The sequence below is a fragment of the Microcaecilia unicolor genome, chromosome 1 (genome assembly GCF_901765095.1).
Source record: "Microcaecilia unicolor chromosome 1, aMicUni1.1, whole genome shotgun sequence".
NCBI classification, from domain to species: Eukaryota; Metazoa; Chordata; class Amphibia; order Gymnophiona; family Siphonopidae; genus Microcaecilia; species Microcaecilia unicolor.
This window is the reverse complement of record NC_044031.1, coordinates 542984208-543006777: the sequence shown is the minus strand read 5'-3', so window position 1 is coordinate 543006777 and position 22570 is coordinate 542984208. Positions and strand designations below refer to the sequence as shown.

General features: G+C 44.2%; 1 protein-coding gene across 1 annotated transcript in view; it reads right to left on the bottom strand.

The window, feature by feature from the left end:
* Positions 1-22570, bottom strand: part of CCNE2 (cyclin E2) — a 60673-nt gene that overhangs the window by 31428 nt on the left and 6675 nt on the right. The window contains exons 5-9 of the mRNA XM_030216834.1: positions 21535-21689; positions 14008-14143; positions 6208-6354; positions 1941-2036; positions 1282-1416 (exon numbers count right to left, since the gene is read on the bottom strand). Coding sequence (XP_030072694.1) covers positions 1282-1416; positions 1941-2036; positions 6208-6354; positions 14008-14143; positions 21535-21689 — 669 coding nt within the window. The remainder of the gene's footprint in view (positions 1-1281; positions 1417-1940; positions 2037-6207; positions 6355-14007; positions 14144-21534; positions 21690-22570) is intronic.

Below are 22570 nucleotides of genomic sequence, written 5' to 3'. Positions count from 1 at the left end.
TAGCTTTAGCTGATACAGGTACTCGGCTACAACATGCACACCAAAAATATTTTGAATTTGGAAATAAGGCTAGTTGCTTGCTGGCTTGGAAACTAAAAAAAACACCCAGAAAGTTTATAACTATATTCCACAGAATACAGATCGAGAGGGGAAAATACTTAGGACTGATCTAGAGATACAGAAGGAATTTCTCAATTTCTATGCTGAATTGTATACCTCTATGCACGAACCTCTGGAGTCCCATATAAAACTCAGGGGTCCTTTTATGAAGGCGCGCTGAAAATGGCTTGTGGTAGTGTAGGCGCAGGTTTTGGGCACGCATCTATCCATTTTTTAGCGCGCCTGTAAAAAAAAGGCCTTTTTTTTTTTTGCCAAAAATGGAGGTGCAGCAAAATCAAAATTGCTGTGCATCCGTTTTGGGTCTGAGACCTTACCGCCAGCCATTGACCTAGCGGTAAAGAATCTGGGCGGTAATGACCTATACGTGTCAAATGCCACTTGGAGCGCGAAAATAAAAAATATTTTTCAGACACGTGCCAAAATTGAAATTACCGCCCGGGTCACGCAGTAGCCAGGCGGTAGGTCAAAACTGACATGCGTAGGACGCACATACGCGCCTATGCAGCTCAGTAAAAGGGCCCCTAATTGTAAATAGGTTGACATGGAGGGCTTGCACCTAATCTGATTTAGATGTCATATCGAAAATGGGTCATTCCATGTCAAGTGGTCTGGTGGTCCCTGCGCGAAGGCTGCAGTATGGGGTCAAACAGATTACTATATCTAAGCAAGTATTGCATCGGCGAACGTAAAACTTTACCAATGTTCATTGGGGACATGTATGAATGTTCACAGAAAATTTCATCAAAATCCGTGATGATCGCGCAGGGACCACCAGACCACTTGACATGGAATGACCCAAATGCCTCTCCTCATATAATAGGTTCTGAAATCCCAGCTCCAACAGCACACAAATTCAAAAACACAAATTTACACCTGTTCCAAAACTGACAGAAGTGTGTGCATGTACTCTGTACAAACTATATATTTAATAAAATACACAAGTACATCACAACTGCCTCCATTCTGTCTAAACTCCATCATTAGAAAACCTTACTCACAGATCATGTAAAAGCACTCTTTCCATGTGCCTACTTTAAGTGGATGTACAGCCATGCAGTTTTACAAAAAGCCCTTTTCTACATGTAACAGGCTTTATCTTAAAAAAAAAAAAAAAACTTTATAAAACTAATGAGTTCAAGAGTTTCTGAAAAACATTCTTACCAGTGCTATTTGAATGAAGGTTTCCTGAGAATACTGAGGTAAAAGAACCTTGGGAGCATCTTTCAGAGAGTCCACCTGAAGGTAAAGATTTAGCCAGGAGATGATGGTCACTGGACATAGCTCCCATTTTAGCGCCTATGGGTGTCAACAAGAGAGGTTCAGCCATCTTGCATACATCACTGTATACCAGTCCCTAAAACAGTGCTTCCATATAAAAAGTCCATGATCAGAGGAAGGAGTTGTGCTACATTCTAAGGGCCGTTTACTAAGGTACGTTAGTGTTTTTAGTGCGCCTACACTTAGCACGTGCGCTAACCATAGGGATATTGTAGGCACGTACATGGTTAATGCGCGTTTATGGTTAATGCGTGTTAAAAATGTTAACGCACCTATAACGCTGCTTAGTAAACAGGGCCCTACATAACCCGATCTGCAGTCAGATTTTCACCACTTCTCCCCTATCCAATAAGTCATGATCATATAGTATTCAAATTCGAGGTAAGGCCACTGACCTTCCTATATATTAATAACTGTTACTCTGCAATAAAAGTTGGATTACAATGATTTAAGTTAGTTTGTAACCCAGTTGGCCCTTTTAGGCTTGTTCTAGAATGCACTATGTCCCTGTGGCCAGTGCGGGCCATGTGTTGATCCAGTACCTTCAATACAATAAGCTCCATGTGCACAATATCATCTTCAGTGCAAGCACCATCCGTGACATAAGCAAATTCCTGAAGTTTAGGGGGATAGATTTCCTGCAGAAATAAATAAAAATACATCTTCAGATATTTTTTGGTCTCCTAAATGATAGCCACAGAGGAACTGCTACAGTATTCCCATAGCAAAATGTTTTAGATCAGAGGACACATGTGGGGGGGCATAATCAAATAGCCAAGTGTTCCTGAGGGCGTCCTCGCAGGATGTCCCCGCGAAGGGGGCGGGGAAACCTGTATTATCGAAACAAGATAGGCGGTCATCTTTCGTTTCGATAATATGGTCGGGGACGCCCAAATCTCCACATTTAGGTCAACCTTAGAGATGGTCGTCCCCAATTTTCGGCGATAATGGAAACCGAGGATGCCCATCTCAGAAACGACCAAATCCAAGCCCTTTGGTCGTGGGAGGAGCCAGCATTCGTAGTGCACTGGTCCCCCTCACATGCCAGGACACCAACCGGGTACCCTAGGAGGCACTGCAGTGGACTTCAGAAAAAGCTCCCAGGTGCATAGCTTCCTTACCTTGGGTGCTGAGCCCCCCAACCCCCCCAAAACCCACTCCCCACAACTGTACATCACTACCATAGCCCTTAGGGATGACGGGGCACCTAGATGTGGGTACAGTGGGTTTCTGGTGGATTTTGGAGGGCTCACATTTACCAGCACAAGTGTAACAGGTAGTGGGGGTGGGCCTGGGTCCGCCTGCCTGAAGTGCACTACAGTACCCCCTAAAAACTGCTCCTGGGACCTGTATACTGGCATGGAACTTATTGGCATGGAGCTGGGTATGATATTTGAGGCTGGCATAGAGGCTGGAAAAAATATTTAAAAACATTTTTTGGGGGGGTGATAGGGGGTTAGTGACCACTGGGGGAGTAGGGGGAGGTCATCCCCGATTCCCTCCGGTGGTCATCTGGTCATTTAGGGCACATTTCTGTGGCTTGGTCGTAAATAAAAAAGGACCAAGTAAAGTCGGCCAAGTGTTCGTCAGGGACGCCCTTCTTTTTTCCATTATCGGCCGAGGACGCCCATGTGTTAAGCATGCCCCAGTCCTGCCTTCGCTATGCTTCCGACACGCCCCCAGTAACTTTGGTCGTCCCCGCGACAGAAAGCAGTTGAGGGCGCCCAAAATCGGCTTTCGATTATGCCGATTTGGGCGAACCTGAGAGAAGGACGCCCATCTCCTGATTTGTGTCGAAAGATGGGCGCCCTTCTCTTTCGAAAAAGAGCCCACTAGTCATTCAGATTTTCAGGATATCCACAATGAATATGTATGAGAGAGATATGCATGCACTGCATCTGCTGTATGCAAATCTCTCTCATGCATATTCATTGTGGATATGCTGAAAATTCAACTGGCTGGGTGCATCCTGCAGACCGGGGTTGATGTTTTGCCTTCTGGAAGCTAATCTGCTTCCATTCAACTTCCTTTTTTACCTAAAAGGATACATAAAACTTGAAAGCAGGAAAATCATCAACAAGAACACACAAGATTCACACAAAATTAGTCTACCTTTCCTGATTTGGATTTTATTCTTGAAGTGACGATGTCATTTGAAACATAAAGAAAAATATACATTTTCAAATCCAACTTAACCACTGGAGGAGTGCATGCAGCACTGTGAGAATGTGAGCAACCAACCAGAAGTTCAACATGATTCCAAACTACAGAATTAGTTTTAATTCAGATAGGAGCTCTAGGAATAAAAGAGAGGCCAAGGAATGGTTTACACCTTGGTCCTAGTGGCAACAGATAGAGAATTGTGGAAGCCAGAACTGAAATCCTACTGATGTTTTGTTAGTCTGGGCAAGACACTTTACCCTCCATTACTTTCAGGAAAAGCTACTGTATACCCCTGGGGACAGGGAAATACCTACTGTGCCTGAATCTAACCCACCTTCAGCACCCAATGAAAAAGGCATGAGCTATAAATACTGGGTATTTCGCCCATTAGATTGTAAGCTCCTTGGAGCAGGGACTGTCCTTTTTTGTTAATCTGTACAGCGCTGCGTAACCCTAGTAGCGCTCTAGAAATGTTAAGTAGTAGTAGTAGTAGTAGTAGTGGGTATGCTGAACCACCATCAGCGTCAGATGATTAAGTCTTAAAAGCATTATTGTAAGCTGCTTAGATATTTACTTTGTCTAGGCAGTGTAACAAATTTGAGAAAAAAAAAATTGCTGATATTCAGCCCAATTCAGTTAAAATAACACCCTATATTCAGCACTGGGATTGACTATCCAGTTTCAAAACTGACCAGCAGTGCTACCCACTTAACAGGCATATTCCAACCACTAACCGGATAAAGTTGAACAGCCTTTTTCCTGTCCTAATGTTATCCAGTTCACAGTCTAAACCCCGTTTACTAAGCCGCGCAGCAATGCCGACACAGCCCATTCAAAGTGAACCTCTGTTCCACCTCGGCTCCACCCAAGACTTCCCCAGCACTCTCCAGATAAAGCTGAGGTAGTCAGAGGACATTCAGCAGCACTAGTGCCTGCTAACTGGATAAGGGGTCCTTTTACTTAGGTGCACTGAAAAATGGCCTGCGGTAGAGTAGGTGTGGGTTTGGGGCGCACACAGAATCATTTTTCAGTGCACCTGTAAAAAAACGCCTTTTTACATTTTTGCCGAAAATGGATGTGCAGCAAAATGAAAATTGCCGCATGTCCATTTTGGGTCTGAGACCTTACCACCTGCCATTGACCTAGTGGTAAAGTTTCATGCGGTAACCAGGCGGTAATGACCTACGCGTGCCAAATGCCACTTGGCGTCTGTCCAATACCACGGCAGAAAATACAAATTATTTTTCGGTCGCAAGTATCAGACATGCGCCAAAAATGAAATTACCACAAGAGCCAAGCAGTAGCCGTGCGGTAACTCCATTTTGGTGCACGTTGGGTGCACATAGATGCTTATGCGGCTTAGTAAAAGGGCCTCTAATGGGCTCATTTTCGAAAGAGAAGGGCGCCCATCTTTCTACACAAATCGGGAGATGGCCGTCCTTTGCCCAGGGTCGCCCAAATCAGCATAATCGAAAGCCGATTTTGGGCGCCCTCAACTGCTTTCTGTCACTGGGATGACCAAAGCTCCCGGGGGTGTGTCGGAAGCATAGCGAAGGTGGGACTGGGGCGTGCTTAACACATGGGCGTCCTCGGCCGATAATGGAAAAAAGAAGGGCGTCCCTGACGAACACTTGGCCGACTTTACTTGGTCCTTTTTTTTTTTACAACCAAGCAACAAAAATGTGCCCTAAATGACCAGATGACCACCGAAGGGAATTGGGGATGACCTCCCCCTACTCCCCCAGTGGTCACTAACCCCCTCCCACCCTAAAAAAAAAAGAAAAATTAATATTTTTTCCAGCCTCTATGCCAGCCTCAAATATCATACCCAGCTCCATGACAGCAGTATGCAGGTCCCTGGAGCAGTTTTAGTGGGTACTGCAGTACACTTCAGGCAGGCGGACCCAGGCCCACCCCCCACCCCCACCTTTTAAATGTGGTGGTAAATGTGAGCCCTCCAAAACCCACCAGAAACCACTGTACCCACATCTAGGTGCCCCCTTCATCCCTAAGGGCTATGGTAGTGGTGCACAGTTGTGGGGAGTGGGTTTTGGGGGGGTTGGGGGGCTCAGCACCTAAGGTAAGGGAGCTATGCACCTGGGAGTTTTTTCTGAAGTCCACTGCAGTGCCTCCTACGGTACCTGGTTGGTGTCCTGGCATGTGAGGGGGACCAGTGCACTACGAATGCTGGCTCCTCCCACAACCAAAGGGCTTGGATTTGGTCGTTTCTGAGATGGGCATCCTCGGTTTCCATTATCGCCGAAAATCGGGGACAACCATCTCTAGGGACAACCATCTCTAAGGTCGACCTAAATGTGGAGATTTGGGCGTCCCCGACTGTATTATCGAAACGAAAGATGGCCGCCCATCTTGTTTCGATAATACAGGTTTCCCCGCCCCTTTGCGGGGGACATCCTGCGAGGACGCCCTCAGGAAAACTTGGGCACCCTGCTCGATTATGCCCCTCTAAGTGACTTAATATTTGCCCCTAAATAAAAGTTCTCACTATTTATTGCCATTCGCAATAAATCTCATTAGAGGCAAAAGATTAAAGATCACCTGTACTGCAATTTTCAGCTACTTGTAAACAAGAAATTGTAAGTCAACATAAAATATCTTAAATAAAAGAAACACAATAACTCTTACTTCAAGTTTAGATGCAATAAACAAACAAGTTATTCCTATGAGCTGAAGCAGGTTTTTGCTGATGTCGCTTTGTGTGGACATGAATCTATCGAAGAAGTCTTGGGCGAGGTAGAAAGATTCCCTGTGCAGTGTATACACCTCACAAACCTAGGAAACCAGACAAAAATGGAGACTTCAAAAAAGAACATACAATTGCAGACATAGGCTGAAAACTCATTTAGTACAATGAGAAGTTTAGGAAAATGAAAAGGCCAAGGATTTATCAAGGCCAGTATCTTCTCTATGACAACGGCCAGTCTGAATCACGGGAACAGACCAGCACATCTAATAGGAAAATTCATTCCCTATATTTACCACCCAGAAGTATAGCTACACCCAGGTCTATCTGACTAAGATTGTTTTAAAAGCTTTGCATGTTTGTAAGTTGGGGTATGAAAAAGCTGGTTTGGGGTGGGGAATTTATGATGGGTCCCTATTGTTGAAGCAGTTCTATCAGTAGAAAGTTATTGTCTATACATGTTGCCTCATTGCTTCTTGATTGTGCTTTTGTTGTTGTTTCTCTGAATAAACATATTGAACCATAAAAGCTTTGCATGTTATTTACACATGTAGATTGTGCAAACGTGGAAATGGCAATCTCAGAATGCTACTATTTACATGTGGAGATATCTGTGAATGCTGTGAATGAACCAAAAAAATTATGGGGTCCTTTTACTAAGCTAAAGGAAGAAATAGTCTTAACATGCCCTGAAACAGGTCTTTCTTATGGCTGGGAAAAAAGGGCTGTTTTCCATTTTTTTTCAATATATGGCTGTGCACTAATGTTAGCATTACTGTGCACCCATTTACAGAAAGCTACCATAGGAGCACTAACTGCCATCTATTTTGGAGGAGGTAAGGGTTTCTGCATTAACCGTGCACCAATTGGTTAGCACAAGATAATGTAGATGTGCTGTTTAATGCAGGAATGCCCACTCTCTGCCCTTGACACGTATCCTCAAAAAAATTATATATTTTTTTAATTTGCCACACATTGTGATGTATGAGACACCCTCCTGGTCTCCCTATTATCTCTTCATATCTTATTGCCCTGCAAATACTATAAGAAGGGAGAGGAATTTTATCTGGATAGCTGGCTGTGTGTCCCTGTAAGGCTTTCAGCAGGAGAGGGGCGAGCACAATTACCAAGAGGGAAGATTCCCCAAGTACTAAACCCTTCCCAGTAGTTCTTAGTGATGTCTTTCTCAGGACAAACACAGAACCCTGGAAGGGAAGGGAAGAGAAAGGGAAATGGGACTTGATATCAAGATACCGCCTTTCTGAGGTTTTTGCAACTACATTCAAAGAGATTTACATATATTCAGGTACTTATTTTGTACCAGGGGCAATGGAGGGTTAAGTGACTTGCCCAGAGTCATAAGGAGCTGCAGTGGGAACTGAACTCAGTTCCCCAGGATCAAAGTCCACTGCACTAACCACTAGGCTACTCCTAGCATGGCCTTAGGAAGGAAGGTGTTCCACACCTGTAGTGCTTTCCTGGAGGTAAAGGAGTCGGTCCTAAGGGACATGCCAGGACTTATATCCAGCCTTTGCTCCTGATTCAGTAAGCAGCATACCCTGGGAACCAAAGTGAGGCTTGGAAACGGGTGAGGCCATTTCTCTCGGGTAAGACGCCGAGGTAAAAAGCCTGCTATGATCTGAGAAAAGGGAGGAGAGAGAAGGAGAAGGAAGCAATCTCCCCAAGGGCAGGGGGAACCCTACTACTACTCAACATTTCTAAAGCGCTACCAGACTTACGCAGCGCTGTACAGTCAAACATGAAGAGAGACAGCCTACCACTTTATGATCAGATCTTAAGCTTGAGTCTCTCAAATACATTTTAAAGGACTCCCATATTTTGTCAAATTGAACCACCTACTCACTGTGGATCACAGTCAATTCTTCCATTAAAATATGCCCCATTTATTTCTCACTAACCACTGCTCCACCAAGCTCTTTTTCAAGTGTAATGCAAATTCATTTCTAGCTCGATTTACACAATATCATATCAACTTCTCCTATGTCCGTGTCACCCCCAGAGCCTAAGATGTCATTTGAATGCTACTTTTGATTTCAATCTGAAATACCCCTTGATCATCTTTCAAGTAACTTTATCAATAACCCCCCAGTATTCTCATATCTTTGGGCATGTCCACCACATGTGATAATAGTCTCCCCATTTGCCCACAGCTTCTCCAACAGGCATTTGACATACTGGGCAAAATCATAGTTTATGAAGGGTAAGGCATCCTCTGTGCAGTACCCTATATCTATTCTCTTTTATTGAGCTGTAAACAGAGACTCTCTCCTTTTCCCTATAGATCTCATCCCAGTCCATCTGGTACTTATGGACCCCCCTCCCCCTTCAGTTCCCAAATGGATTCTGTATATCCTTGACATCATACCTTTAGTTGACCTTGCATTCTCGCATAAGATTGCTCATATTTTGTTAGGCCATGCTCCCATATTTTAATTCATATGTCAGATTTGTAAATAACCATAAAATATTTAGTATTTGTATCAAATTCTTCTCCAAGGTCCTAGAAAAATAGCAGTTTTTTTTTATCTTGACATAGCTGGTACAGTTTGTAATTCCTTTTGATCCCACCTATAAAACATCTGTTAGCCCCAAACAGGAAGCTTCGATTGTACCTCATTGGGTTGGTTACAAAATTTGTAGAGACACAAAAGATTTCTTGCTGCCATAACCAAATTTTAAGCACAGATTTCATGACTGGATTAGCTACCCCTAGCTTCTTTCCCTATTGATAGTAAATGGCTAAACATTGTTTCTCTGAGCTAAAATGGCTGCCGGGTAGCCGACTCAATACCTTCGATGCTGTGGCCCGTTGGCTGGGTGTGTTGTGGCCCGATTTTCTCGGTTGTACCATCGTTGGTATCCGGGGAGCTTTGCTTGTCCTCGGTCGTTTGATTGCCTTCTCACTACTAGCGTCTGGCGGAGGTTTGGCGTGTCTGCATCGGAAGCGTGGTGGCAGCAGCAGATGGGAGCGGACCGGTTCTGGATCACCCAGTGGGGACCAGCGCGTTACAGAGGGCTCGTCTGGCCCACAGACAACGGGCATCTATCCTCCGCGCCGCTGGCTTCTTCAACGCTGTGGTTCTTCCCCCGTCATCGGCCTGCCGCTTGGTCGGTTGCTGGCCATTGGATGTTGCGGCGGTGCCGTTGGGACCTCTTGGAAAGTGCTGCCCTGCGGAATCCCAGCTGCGAAGACGGCATCATTTGAATGCTTATCGGCTTCCACTTATCTCTCAGCTGTTTATCGTTGCAGATGTCGGAGAGTGTGTGGGTCGCTGGGCCAGTTGCCATGGGAGTAGGAGTGGTCGGTTATTAGAGCGGATTTTGACTCCTTTTCCATCTTGCAGGGTCATCTTGGTGTGTACAGTAGATTTACCTCTCTTCCAACCATGAGGCTCAGCCTACTCCACGGATTCAACTTTTAACCTGCAGTTCTTTCTACCTACATATCTACGGTCCATTTTAGTCTCTTTTAACCTTTCCCTACTATCTACTTTCCCTGTATCTTCTATTCTATCTAATTTGATTGTAACCATATCACCTCTGATTTGGAAATAGCCATTCAGTGCATTGTAAGCCACTTTGAGCCCGCAAACTGTGGGAAAAACGTGGGGTATAAATGTGCAAATAAATAATTAAATGCTTCAGAAGCATATAGTGGAACTCTGGATCCAAGGACTGCTTCCTGGTGGGCTTGCAATAATGATGCTTAAAATTGTACAACAATGACCAAGTGCAAAAATTTCCTCAAGTGAAACCCAACTATGCTCCACTCAAGAACAAGCTTGAATCTTGGTCGAATGCACTTCCAAAACCAGACCACTGGTTGACCCTATACGAGATAAGCTGAGGCTATCACTTCCTTAATCCAGTGTGGCACCACTTTAAAAGCCTCTTCTCCTCTTCTAGCTCTGCCGAACAGAATAAACAGCCGATCAGATCGGCAAAATTTCTCTGTTCTCTCCAAATAATAGTGCAACATACACCAAACATCCAATCAATGAAGCCACCCCACATCCTGTCTTCCATCCAATTCTCTAAAAACCAGAAGCAACACTAACATAAAACGCAAGCATCACCTTAGGGAGAAATGAAGACACCAGTCTAATCATCCTTTCCTTAGATATTATCAGGAAAGACTCTCTACAAGACAATGCTTGCAGCACTGAAATCTGTCTAGCTGAACAAAGAGATGGGGTTGAAGCAGAAAGCTACACAGTAGAGCTGCTGACCACATGGCTTGTACCGTGATCTTTCCACAAAAAATTGCCCAGAGGGGATGCAGTATTCAATGAGCAGGCAAAAACTGCCACATTAAAAACACATCAATAATCCACAGATTATTGTAAAATGTCTCCCTTCTTGTCAGCGAATGATTGGCGATTGGCTTACGCACAGACAGGTAGCATTACATTTAAAAACAAATTCTCTGGCATTTTTTCCTGCATTGGCCCTGGTATAGCAGTAAACTGAACTGATGCACCCATCACACTCTAACTGAACCCAACCCGATCTCCTCTACCCCCAGTATTTTTTTTAAATTCCACAATCTCTAGCAGCACCCTCCCTAACATGATCGATCCCCCCCTCCCTCCCTCCCTCCTTCCCTTCTCCTGACTTTCACGCTGTAAGACAGAATGTAGATGGGTCTGACAGCCAAACTGGCCCCTGCACCAGCAGGCCCTCCAACCTCGTAAAGCTAACGGACCTTCTACACTAAGCCTCATGAGGTCTCTGTATCACAGTCTTCTTGGCCAATCTTGACCTACCAGAATGACTAGACCTGTTTTACTATCCTCTGAATGACAGCCCAACAAAGGCCATGAGGGAAACACATACAAAAGTCCGGTCTGCGGCCAATGTTTCACCAAATTATCTATGAGAAATAACCTGCTAGCCTTTCTTCAACTGAAGAACCTGGGTACGTTTGTGTTTTCTGACATTAGGTCCACCACCAGGAACCTTCATATATGAGCTAAGAGGACAAAATAAAACTCATCTGCTAGATCTCATTCACATGGATGCCGCAGGATAGAAAACTGTTTGCTGCATTTTAAGCCTTTTGGAGTAAAGAAGGAACATCACAAAGTATCAACCAGTCTTTTTACTGCAAGCAAAATAGCCCTGGCAGCAGCTTGGAAACAACCTAACACACCTTCTCTGAAGGTAGTACTCCGCAAGATGGACTATATGTCAAACGACTAAACTGACAGTACTCCAGATTGTTCAATTGATTAATTTCCATAAAGCATGGGACATATATTTAGGCTGGAGGAATCAGGGTAACCGTCAGAGTCATAATTCTTAGACATTTGTTTGGTTTATGGACTTTTCTTTTAGGAAATTATCCAAACATTTTAAAAATTCTGCTAAGCTAACTGCTTTTACCACATTCTGTGGCAACAAATTTGAGTTTAGTTACATGTTGAGTGAAGAAACATTTTCACCCATTTGTTTTAAATTTACAACTTAGTAGCTTCATAGCGTGCCCCCTAGTCCTTGTATTTTTGGAAAGAATAAACAAGTGATTCATGTCTACCCGTTCCACTCCACTCAGTATTTTATAGACCACTATCATATCTGCTCTCAGCTGTCTCTTCTCCAAGCTGAAGAGCCCTAGCCTCTCTTCATAGAAAAATCATCCAATCCCCTTTATCATTTTATTTGCTCTTCTCTTTACCTTTTCTAATTCCGCTATTGGAATGCACTCTTCCTCTATTTACGTCAAATACATTCTTACGTAGAATTTAAGAAAGCAGTAAAGATGTATTTCTTTGACAAGACATATGGGTCTGCTGTATGAATGGCTATTAGAAGCCTTACCCTCCAAATCCATTCCCTTTCCTTCTCTCTCCCTTATTCATGCTCTGTCTATCCAATAATATTTGTAGTTCCTTTTCCTAGGCCTATTTTTTTTTACATTGTACACCACTATGATGTTATTTTTACTTTGGCAGTATGTCAAATAAAAGCAACCTGAGATTGAATACCATTTCTGACTAACTCCTTGTTCAGTCCCCTCAGCTTCTCTATTTCCTTTTACAGGTCATTCATGCCTTTCTCTTGCTTTGCTTTGATCCACCTGGGTTCTCAGCTCTGCTAAGTCTGCTGTTATTTATGTATTTATTTTGACCAAGTCGAATTTGGTTTTCAGTTCTCCCAGCCAGCGCTCCATATCCGCTTTATGGACGTATACCACTCTCCTACTCTGACCGACTCTTCCTCCATCTCCATGCAGGCCTCACCACATGGTGTGCACTGGCTAATTTTTCCTTCACCGATGACTGCTGTATTGCATTCTTTCCTCCCTCCAACATTATTGCCTTCCACCCACTTCAAATTGCACTCATGAGTCTGTTACTCCTCTTGGGGTGGGGGGGAGAATAACAGCTTTATCTTAACAGGACAATCTCACTCTACAGAGCTATGGTCTCAGGCATATATATTCTACAGCAACATCACTTCCTTCTCCGAGAATAATATATTTCGAACAATTTTCCCATTGGCTTTTGGGCCTCCTCCGACGCACGCATAAGCTTCTGCAAAGTGCTCCTTTCACCCAGGCTTTCACATGATGTGATGGAGTGGTCAATTGTTCTTAGTCCCCCTGTACTTGAAAAAGTAAAAATTTACCTTTTGGGGCTTCACTCCTTAATTGGCTGTTTTTATATATAGAGAGAGGTCAATATTCAGCCAGTGGCAGTAAGTGTGGATTACGGCCGCTTAAGTCGATATTCAGAACTTAAGCAGTCAAGGGTTGCCACATAAAAACAGAACTGTTTTATGCAGTCCCATTTATGCGGTTGTCCTGGATGGTTAAGTGTTGAATATTGGCACTTAACCGTCAAGTGCCAACTCTACTGCCGGAATACCCCCAAAATAGCCGGCTTTCAATTAGGCGCTAACCGCTAATTTTCAGTGGTGATAACTGGTTAAGTGCTGCTGAAAATTAGTGGATAGCCCTGAAAAAGTGATTTAACCAGTCAGTGGCCATTTTTAGACAGTTAAATTGTTTTGAACATCAACCAGACTATTGTCTGGAATATGACTCTTGTACATGGAAGCCACCTAGTGATGCCACTCTTTCTGTATATATAGACTTTGGAAACTGATGCTCTGCTGTGCATACTGGCAAATAAATGTATATTTGCCAACATCCATATATCTATTTTACAAAAGGCTTTTTGCAAAATACCAAGGAAATGTGAATCTCCCAACCTGGACGTCCTAATTTCTACCTCAACATCCTATACAAAACGAGGCTTTAATTGATTATGGTCTTTTACTCAAAAGCAGCCCAAATCTTTAAATTTAGCTTCATTACTAGCCTAGATCACGTTCTCTAGCAATTCTGTAGCTTAATTATACATTGTCTAAAAAAGTATTTTTTATATCTGATTTAATCCACAGTAGTTAATTTTGTGGAATGTTCTCCAGTCCTTTTCTTGGCCAATGAAGTAAATGACCACTTCCTTTTACTGTTGCACCCCACTCATGACTTTATAAACATCTGTCATATTGTTACTTGGTCGTCTTTTTTCTAACTGAAGATCCCCAATCTGTTTGGCTATTCTGCCCTTCTTTATACTCTCTTTCTAGTACTGTTCCATCTTTGAGATGTGGCAACCAGAACTACATACAATACTCAAGTTTACGGTCAGCATCTTCATGGGCTGTGTATCTGGAGTGAAATAAATTTGGTTTACAAACAGTAAGGGACAGACCTCCATGAGCCAGTCCAGTAGGATCGCCCTCATGTTCGGTTTCAGAGCAGGGTGGAGCAGCAGGAAACATTTGTCATGAACATACTTAGACTCCTTCTTCAGGATTTTATGCCAGACATCTTTTGAGCTTCCCCAACTTAAAAAAAAAAGAACATGATATCAGTGCAAAACTTGATGAGGTTTCACTTCAAAATACAAGCCTCCTCCAAACACCACCTCAACATTGTTTCAGTGTACCTTTGAGGAGAGGCTACAGGGTCCAATAACTCATTGAATTGTTCCACTATAGTTTAAGAGTCTAGTATAAGAATTAAAATGTTGATGTACAAGGAATTAAGTTGTTGTAGATATCTGATACCTGAAGTGGAGCATGGCAGTTGCTAGAAGGCATTGCAACATATGAGGAGTATATTACATGCCGAACATGTCACTGAGGTCACACAGAGATGCCCTAATCCAGGGCTAGGTAACACCAGTCTTTGAAAGCAGCAAGTCAGAAGGCCAACATAAGGGGACTGCAACCAAAGTAATTGCTCCTGTCCCCAGGTCACAGGGGACCCCCAAGCTGAAGGCACAGCCTGTCAATAGGCTTTGGGGCCCCAAATTTCTGATCTGAGTCTCATCATTAGAGCAATCAAAGTTAGCAAATTACTCTAGCTCCTAGGTCAAGTACAAGTTAATATCAGATAAATACTCATTCTGCATATCCTAAAAACAGGACACATTTGCAATTCTCCAGGACTGGAGTTACCCATACTTGGTTTTATCCCATCTGCATATGCCTTTAAGAAAAGAACAGTAAATTAAAGAGGATAGCTCTGCTCAGAGCAAACTACACAAAGCAGAAGACACATTTCTATAAGGCATTGAATGGAGTCTGATTACAGTTGCCATTGGTCTCCTACTGTACAGAAGAATAAATCCTTGGAAAATGCAATCCTTGTGCTTCACAATGACTCAGCTTCAATAGTTTAAAAACACACACAAACATAAGGGTCAATATTCAAAGTGATTTAACCAGGCAGGAGAGGCTCCTGCCCAGTTAAATCGCCTGTGCGGGTCTATCTGGGGATATTCAGCGGCACTAACTGACTAAGCTGAAACCAGCTATGTTATGGACAATCAAGGGATGGAGTTGAGGCAGAGTCAACTCTTATCCGGTTAAGTGCCAATATTCAGCACTTAACCAGACAAGTTAGCCTGATAAATTGGACCTCACAAAACACAAGTTCAACTGGATAAAAATATGACTAAGGGCTGAATATTGGTCCTTAACCAGATAAGTGCTGGCAGTCCATACATAGCTGGATATTCAATGCTGGTGCCCCAACATAGCCCAGCACTGAATACCTGGGCATAAAGCCAGTGGCAATGAAAAGTCACCAACTGCCACCAGCTGAATATTACCCCATAATATTAATATGAAAAGTATTACAACATAACATTATTTCATTCTTTATAAATCTGAATAAATCCCATGACAAATGCATACTGCAATCCTAAACAAATGCAAAAACAACTTTCATTTCTGAAAACAGTCTTTCCTTTTCTGTATTTACCTCCTTTGTTCTTAATCCCTATCCCCCAAACCCCTCCCAGATTGTGGCCCAAGAGATTACAGATCCTCATAACAGCAAAACTTCCAGTACTGTTCCCATGAAACAGTAACTATCACTCTTCCAAGAACATCACTCCAGTGGTGGCTCTGGTAGACAGGATCCAAGACACTAGAAATCAGTCCAACCATTAGGAAAGACTAGGAGGCCACCTAGGGCATCAGCTTCTGGGGTCAACAAAACAGCAGTTGCAGTCAAAGCAACACAAGAAGTCCTGACAGCCACACAAGCTAAAGGAACTATTAATGAATACTTTTACCTGACGGGTGGGCAATTTTCAAATATTCCATTTACCTTAGACAAGTGTGTGTAAGTGTGTGCGTGTGGTGTACAATGTGTGTACAAGCTGTTTAATATTTAAAAGCATAATTTCATTTTGGGAGGGGGGAGGAGGAGCAGATTATTGGCCTGAAATTTAACTCACGGAAGAGGGGCTTAAGGCTGAAGCTTTGCCTAAGGTGACCAATACCCTTGCACTGGCCCTGCAAACTACAGACACTATAGTTGAGTCAGAACCTGCTCATCCTTCCCTAGTAACATGCAAGATTGTGAACAGATGCACAAGATCCTCCAAATCAGAACATCCCAGGTTTGTGGCAGTCTCCCCTAGCAACAGACATGAGCTTACCTGTAATCAGAACCCTTCTGAATCAATCCCAAGCACTGCTTGCTATCCAGCCTATTTGACAACAAAAGCTAACCTTCTAAAAATTGTATCTAATGGAACTACGTATTCTAGCCATTAAATTATGATCAATTTTGAACAGGAGAATTATGTATATTCTGTTCAGAGGAGCTTTTCCTTCTTTAAACAACATTTTTTTTTTAAATCTGCTCCTTTTTCTTGTCCTCTGTTTTTATATTTCTTCTCTCCAATAGGAACCCCAAGATGTCCCTACCTACTCCAATCAATACTAGACTGCACAGGATGCCATGTCTGACATCTGTTGAAGACTGCGAAATACTGGCAGTGTTAGATTGCACAGGATACTTAAAGTGACTTGAAGCCAGCGGTTCTCAGTGTCCACCTGCTGGCAGGAGCATGAACACCCAAATGGATTGCTAAGTATCCCTACAAATCAGTCCAGACACGTTTTAAAATAGCACAGAAAGTAATTTGTTTTGGCCAGGGTGGCACTCTTTGGGCATTTCTAGAAATCAAAGAACAGTAAAATCTTCTACAATCCAAATATTATCAGTTGGTTCAATTATATCATTGTACACATGGGTGTGCCTTGACTAAGTCTGATCTTTCCTCTGAGCCAGATATTCTGAATGTGGTAAGGTATTGCCAAGCTGGACGATATAGTGCCTCTGTTCTATATAAACTGCAACAGAATCAAGTTTATCAAGGCAATTATGACCTTCAAGGACCAGATGAAGTTTGTCATGATAGATTCTGGTCTCAAACTGTCTTACATTAGCAGTGAATCGATGCCAAACCTTATTTTTACGGCACATAGAACTCTATGGACCTCAGTAAGGCTATACAGAGCTAGTCTAGTACAAACAGCTAATTACTGGCATAGGTGTAAAGTAAAAGGGACTTATTGGGAAAGAGTGTGGACTGATATTCAAAAGTTGTTGATCGCAGTTGCTTTAATACTACTACTACTACTACTTAACATTTCTAAAGCGCTACTAGGGTTACGCAGCGCTGTACAATTTAACATAGAGGGACGGTCCCTGCTCAAGGAGCTTACAATCTAAGAGACAAGTGAACGGACAGTCCGATAGGGGCGGTCAAATTGGGGCAGTCTGGATTTAGTGAACGGTGAGAGTTAGGTGCCGAATGCAGCATTGAAGAGGTGGGTTTTAAGCAAAGACTTGAAGATGAGCAGGGAGGGGCTTGGCGTAAGGGCTCAGGAAGGTTGTTCCAAGCATAGGGTGAGGCGAGGCAGAATGAGCGGAGCCTGGAGTTGGCGGTGTTGGAGAAGGGTACAGAGAGGAGGGATTTGTCCTGTGAACGGAGGTTACGGGCGGGAACATAGGGGGAGATGAGGGAGGAGAGGTAGTGAGGGGCAGCAGACTGAATGCATTTGTAGGTAAGAAGGAGAAGGTTGAATTGAATGCGGTATCTGATTGGAAGCCAGTGAAGTGACCTGAGGAGAGGGGAGATATGAGTAAATCGGTTTTGGCGGAATATGAGACGTGCCGCAGAGTTCTGAACAGACTGAAGGGGGGATAGATGGCTAAGTGGGAGGCCGGTGAGGAGTAAGTTGCAGTAGTCAAGGCGAGAGGTAATGAGAGCATGGACGAGAGTTCGGGTGGTGTGTTCAGAGAGGAAAGGGTGAATTTTGCTGATGTTAAAGAGGAAGAAGCGGCAGGTCTTGGCAGTCTGCTGGATATGCACAGAGAAGGATAGGGAGGAGTCAAAGATGACTCCGAGGTTGCGGGCAGATGAGACGGGGAGGATGAGGGTGTTATCAACTGAGATAGAAAGTGGAGGAAGAGGAGACGTGGGTTTTGGTGGAAAGACGATGAGCTCAGTCTTGGACATGTTCAGTTTCAGGTGGCGGTTGGACATCCAGGCAGCAATGTCGGATAGGCAGGCTGATACCTTTGCCTGGGTCTCTGCGGTGATGTCTGGTGTGGACAGATATAGCTGGGTATCATCAGCATAGAGATGATACTGGAAACCATGAGATGAGATCAGGGCGCCCAGGGAAGAGGTGTAGATTGAGAAGAGAAGGGGTCCAAGGACCGATCCCTGGGGAACACCAAAAGATAGGGGGATAGGGGTGGAGGAAGATCCATGAGAGTGAACTCTGAAGGTGCAGTGGGAGAGATAGGAGAGATAGGCAAGGAACAGGTCATTACAGACTTTAGAGAGTGCTGTTTCTGTCGAGTGAAGAGGGCGGAAACCGGATTGAAGTGGATCGAGGATGGTATGAGAGGAGAGAAAATCAAGGCAGCAACTGTGAACGGCACGCTCAAGTATTTTGGAGAGGAAGGGTAGGAGGGAGATGGGGCGGTAATTGGAGGGACAGGTAGGGTCAAGTGATGTTTTTTTGAGGAGAGGTGTGACTACGGCATGCTTGAAGGTGTCAGGGACAGTTGCAGTGGAGAGAGAGAGGTTGAGGATATGACAAATGGAGGGGGTGACAGTATGAGAGATGATGTTAAGTAAGTTGGTGGGGATGGGATCAGAAGAGCAGGTGGTGGATTTCGATGAGGAAAGAAGGCGAGTGGTTTCCTCCTCGATGATGACAGGAAAGGAGGAGAAAGAGGCCTGGGTTGGTTGGGTGAGGGAGAGGGTTGCAGGGTGAAGAAGAGATGGCTTGGTAGTGAACTCAAGGTTGATCTTTTGCACCTTGTCGCAGAAGTAATCAGCCAGTGATTGAGGAGAGAGCGAGGGTGGGGTGGGAGCAGAGGGCACTTTGAGGAGGGAGTTAAGGGTGGAGAAGAGACGACGGGGGTTGGAGCTGAGAGAATTGGTCAATTGGGTGTAGTAGTCCTGTTTGGCAAGGAAAAGGGAGGAGTGGAGGGAGGATAACATGAATTTGTAGTGAAGGAAATCTGAATGGGTGCGGGATTTCCTCCAGAGGCACTCCGCAGATCGGGTGCAGGAGCGAAGGTGACGGATGCAAGGGGTCAGCCAGGGCTGGGGATTAGTACGCTTTGTGGGACGGGAGGTGGAAGGTGCGAGGGTGTCCAGAGCAGAGGAGAGAGTGGCATTGTAAGCGGAGACAGCCTTGTCGACAGACTCGGAGGACATGATGGAGGGGAGAAGATTAGAAATATTAGAGGATAGGGTGGGAGGGTCGATAGCCTGGAGATTCCTGGAGGTAGTGGTTAAAGTTGGACGGGGCTGAGGGGGGGGGGGTGAAGAAGTGTGAAGGTGATTAGGTGATGATCGGAGAGAGGAAGAGTTGAAAAATGGAAATTGGAGGGAGAGCTGGAAGAGGAGAGGACGAGGTCAAGACAATGGCCGTCTCGGTGAGTAGGGGTGGTGGAGCAAAGCTGGAGGTTGAAGGAGGATGTTAGAGTGAGGAACTGAGAAGCGTGAGGGTCGGACTGGTTATCAACGTGTATGTTAAAATCTCCGAGAATAAGGGACGGAGATGAGGGTTCAAGAAAGACGGAAAGCCAGGCATCGAAGTCGGTGAGGAAGGAAGAGAGGGGTTTATTAGGGGGGCGGTAAATGACAGCCACTCTGAGTGGTAATGGGTAGAATAGCCGGATGGAGTGAGCTTCAAAGGATGAGAAGCAGTGAGACTGCGGTAGGAGGAGGGGTTGGAAACTACAGGAGGGCGAGAGAAGTAGCCCGACGCCTCCACCGCAGCCAGCTGGGCGGGGAGTGTGGGAGAAGAGATAACCTCCATGACAAAGGGCCGCGACTGAGGCAGAGTCATCAGGGGAGAGCCAGGTTTCAGTTAGGGCGAGCAGTTGAAGGGAACGAGAGATGAAGAGATCATGGGTGAAGGGCAGTTTGTTGCAGACCGAGTGGGCATTCCACAAGGCACTTGAGAAGGGGAGGGAAGAGGGGGGGGAGGAGGAGAATAGAAACGAGATTGGAGACATCACGGAATCGTTTGCATGGATAGGAGGAGGACAGGTTAGGGGGGCCTGGATTAAGATTAATGTCTCCCACGGATAGCAGGAGGAGGAGCAAGAGAGTGCAGAGGAGGGTGGGGGAGGTCGGGCGATGAAGGCGACGAAGACGGGGTGCACTGAGGAGGAATGGTGATGGGTTAATGGTAGGAAGGAGGTGTTGAAGGTTAAGAGCGAGGAAGGAGGAGGGGGCCAAGAGAGATGGTGAGGTGGGGAGGGATGCCATAGTGAGCAGGACGGGAGGGAACACGGGTGGGCAATGAGTTCCAGCGGTAGACAGCGGTAAGGGGAGGGGAAAAAGATTAGGAATCACCAAAAGAGATCATCTTGCACTCTCTGTGTCCTAAATTTGTATCTTTCAAAGGCTGCAGCTCGATGGCTATGGTGTTCCAGCAGATCTTATGGAATTGGATGCAGCCTAGGTTAAAATAATGTTACATTCTGATGGAACAGTTTGTTTAATCCATAAGTACAAATTAGCAGCTGAAAAAAGTTATAGGATTAAAACTGTTAAAGAAACTAAGTACTCTTTCAAAGTTTGCCAAAAGTTATAATATGGAATAGGGTTTATTGAAATCATGAAAGGACATTACAGCAATCACTCTGGCTCATGATTCTGTTACACTTGCAACAGCTGGAATGTGGTAGTGTGTAGTAAAGGGCGATCAAAAATAGGGTTCTCAGTTTCCACCAAAACCCAAATCAGCAGCCGAAATCTGCCGTTCAGTTTCGGCAGAAAACAAAAACAGCGCCTCCCCTACCCACACGGAGCAGGTCCTCTTGGGCCAGCTGCTACCTCCTCCCCCCACAGAGGGGAGGAAGGGAGAGTTTTGGTTTCAGCCGAAAATGGATTATCACTTTTGACTGAAACTCGAACCGAATGTTTCAGTGCCAACTCTGAAACCAATGCTGAAATTCAGTCACCTCTAACGTGTAAGTGAACAGGCTTCCTTTTTGTTTAGTTTTGCATTCTTGTTACATTTGATTGGAGATGCATATGACCACTGTTCATTTGCAGTGTTGTTTATTTTGAGAATAAAGAGATTGAACTTAAAAAAATACACATGTAAATCACAACTCCACCCACGCTGCATCCAAACTCTTCTCCTGAGCACATCTAATGTACAAGTATATATGTACCACCTAATTTTATAAGATGTGTTTTATGCATAAAAGGAGTTCATAAAGTTACCCTTATGCTGTATAGTACTACAAGGAATATGCAGCATTTTACAAGCACACATAGTAGATGGTCCTTGTTTCTTGAAGTTTACAATCTAATAAGAACAGACAAGTACAAAAACATGTTTATAACACACACATCACAGGGATACAATGTTAAAATTTGGCAACTTACCTAAGAATGGGCAAAGGCGAGGGACTGATGAAAACGTTTTTGAACCTATATTGTCTGAACCCTGATAGGTCTTCTGTGATGCCCATCACTTTGTGAGGTGTTTCAATAAGGGTGCAAGGGCTGATGCCTCCAGATATCGCTGACGGCCAACAGCTCTACCGAAACAAAAAGTTTACAATATGCATATTATAGTGCAACAGTAGGTTAAAGTTTGCTATCCATCTTTTTTGATGATTGGCTCTGTATTGTGGAATTGCCCCCCACTACACATTAGAGAACAGTTATTTTGTGTTTAGAAAGAAGGTGAAGGTTTGGCTTTTCCCCTCCCTCCTAATACTGGTCTGATAATTTTGGTTTGGTATGATGTGAGCTGACTGGTGGTTTGGTTCTCTGGGGCAGTGTCTCCAAATGGGTTTGTTTTGCACATACTGTGACAGTATTGAACCTCACTCCTCCTAAGCCAGAGTATGTGGAGCATGGTCTCAGTCTCTCAAATTTACCGAGGACACTCGTTGTAGTACTTGCATCATACCAAAAAGAGACCTTCCTTCTGGAGTTCAAGATCTAATACGTATAGGCAACTTAAAGTGTGCTTGAAAATTCCTTTTAATCAAGCCTATGATGGGGAATATTTCTGTATCTTGCTGCCACAATTTCTTGGTCTCCGACTGTGTTGCTTGATACTTAAAGATGATCTCTTTCTCCACTTAATGCACATAGTAATCATTTGACACCGACACCTCTACTCTCAGTCCTGTTCAAGTAGGTACCACGGGCTTGATTAAAAGGAAAATTTCCAAGCACTCTTGAATTGATTATCTATACATGATACTTAAGAACTCCAGAGGAAAGCTCTCCGTGGAACAATGCAATTACTACAGTGAGTGTTAGCAGTAAATTTAATTGACTGAGATGATACGCCACATACCCTGGTTTAGGAGTGACGTTCGTTAGTATCATGGTATGTGCAAAAGTAACCCATTTGGAGTGACTGACCCTAAGAGACCCTGGTGAAAAGAATGGGAGAATCATTCTC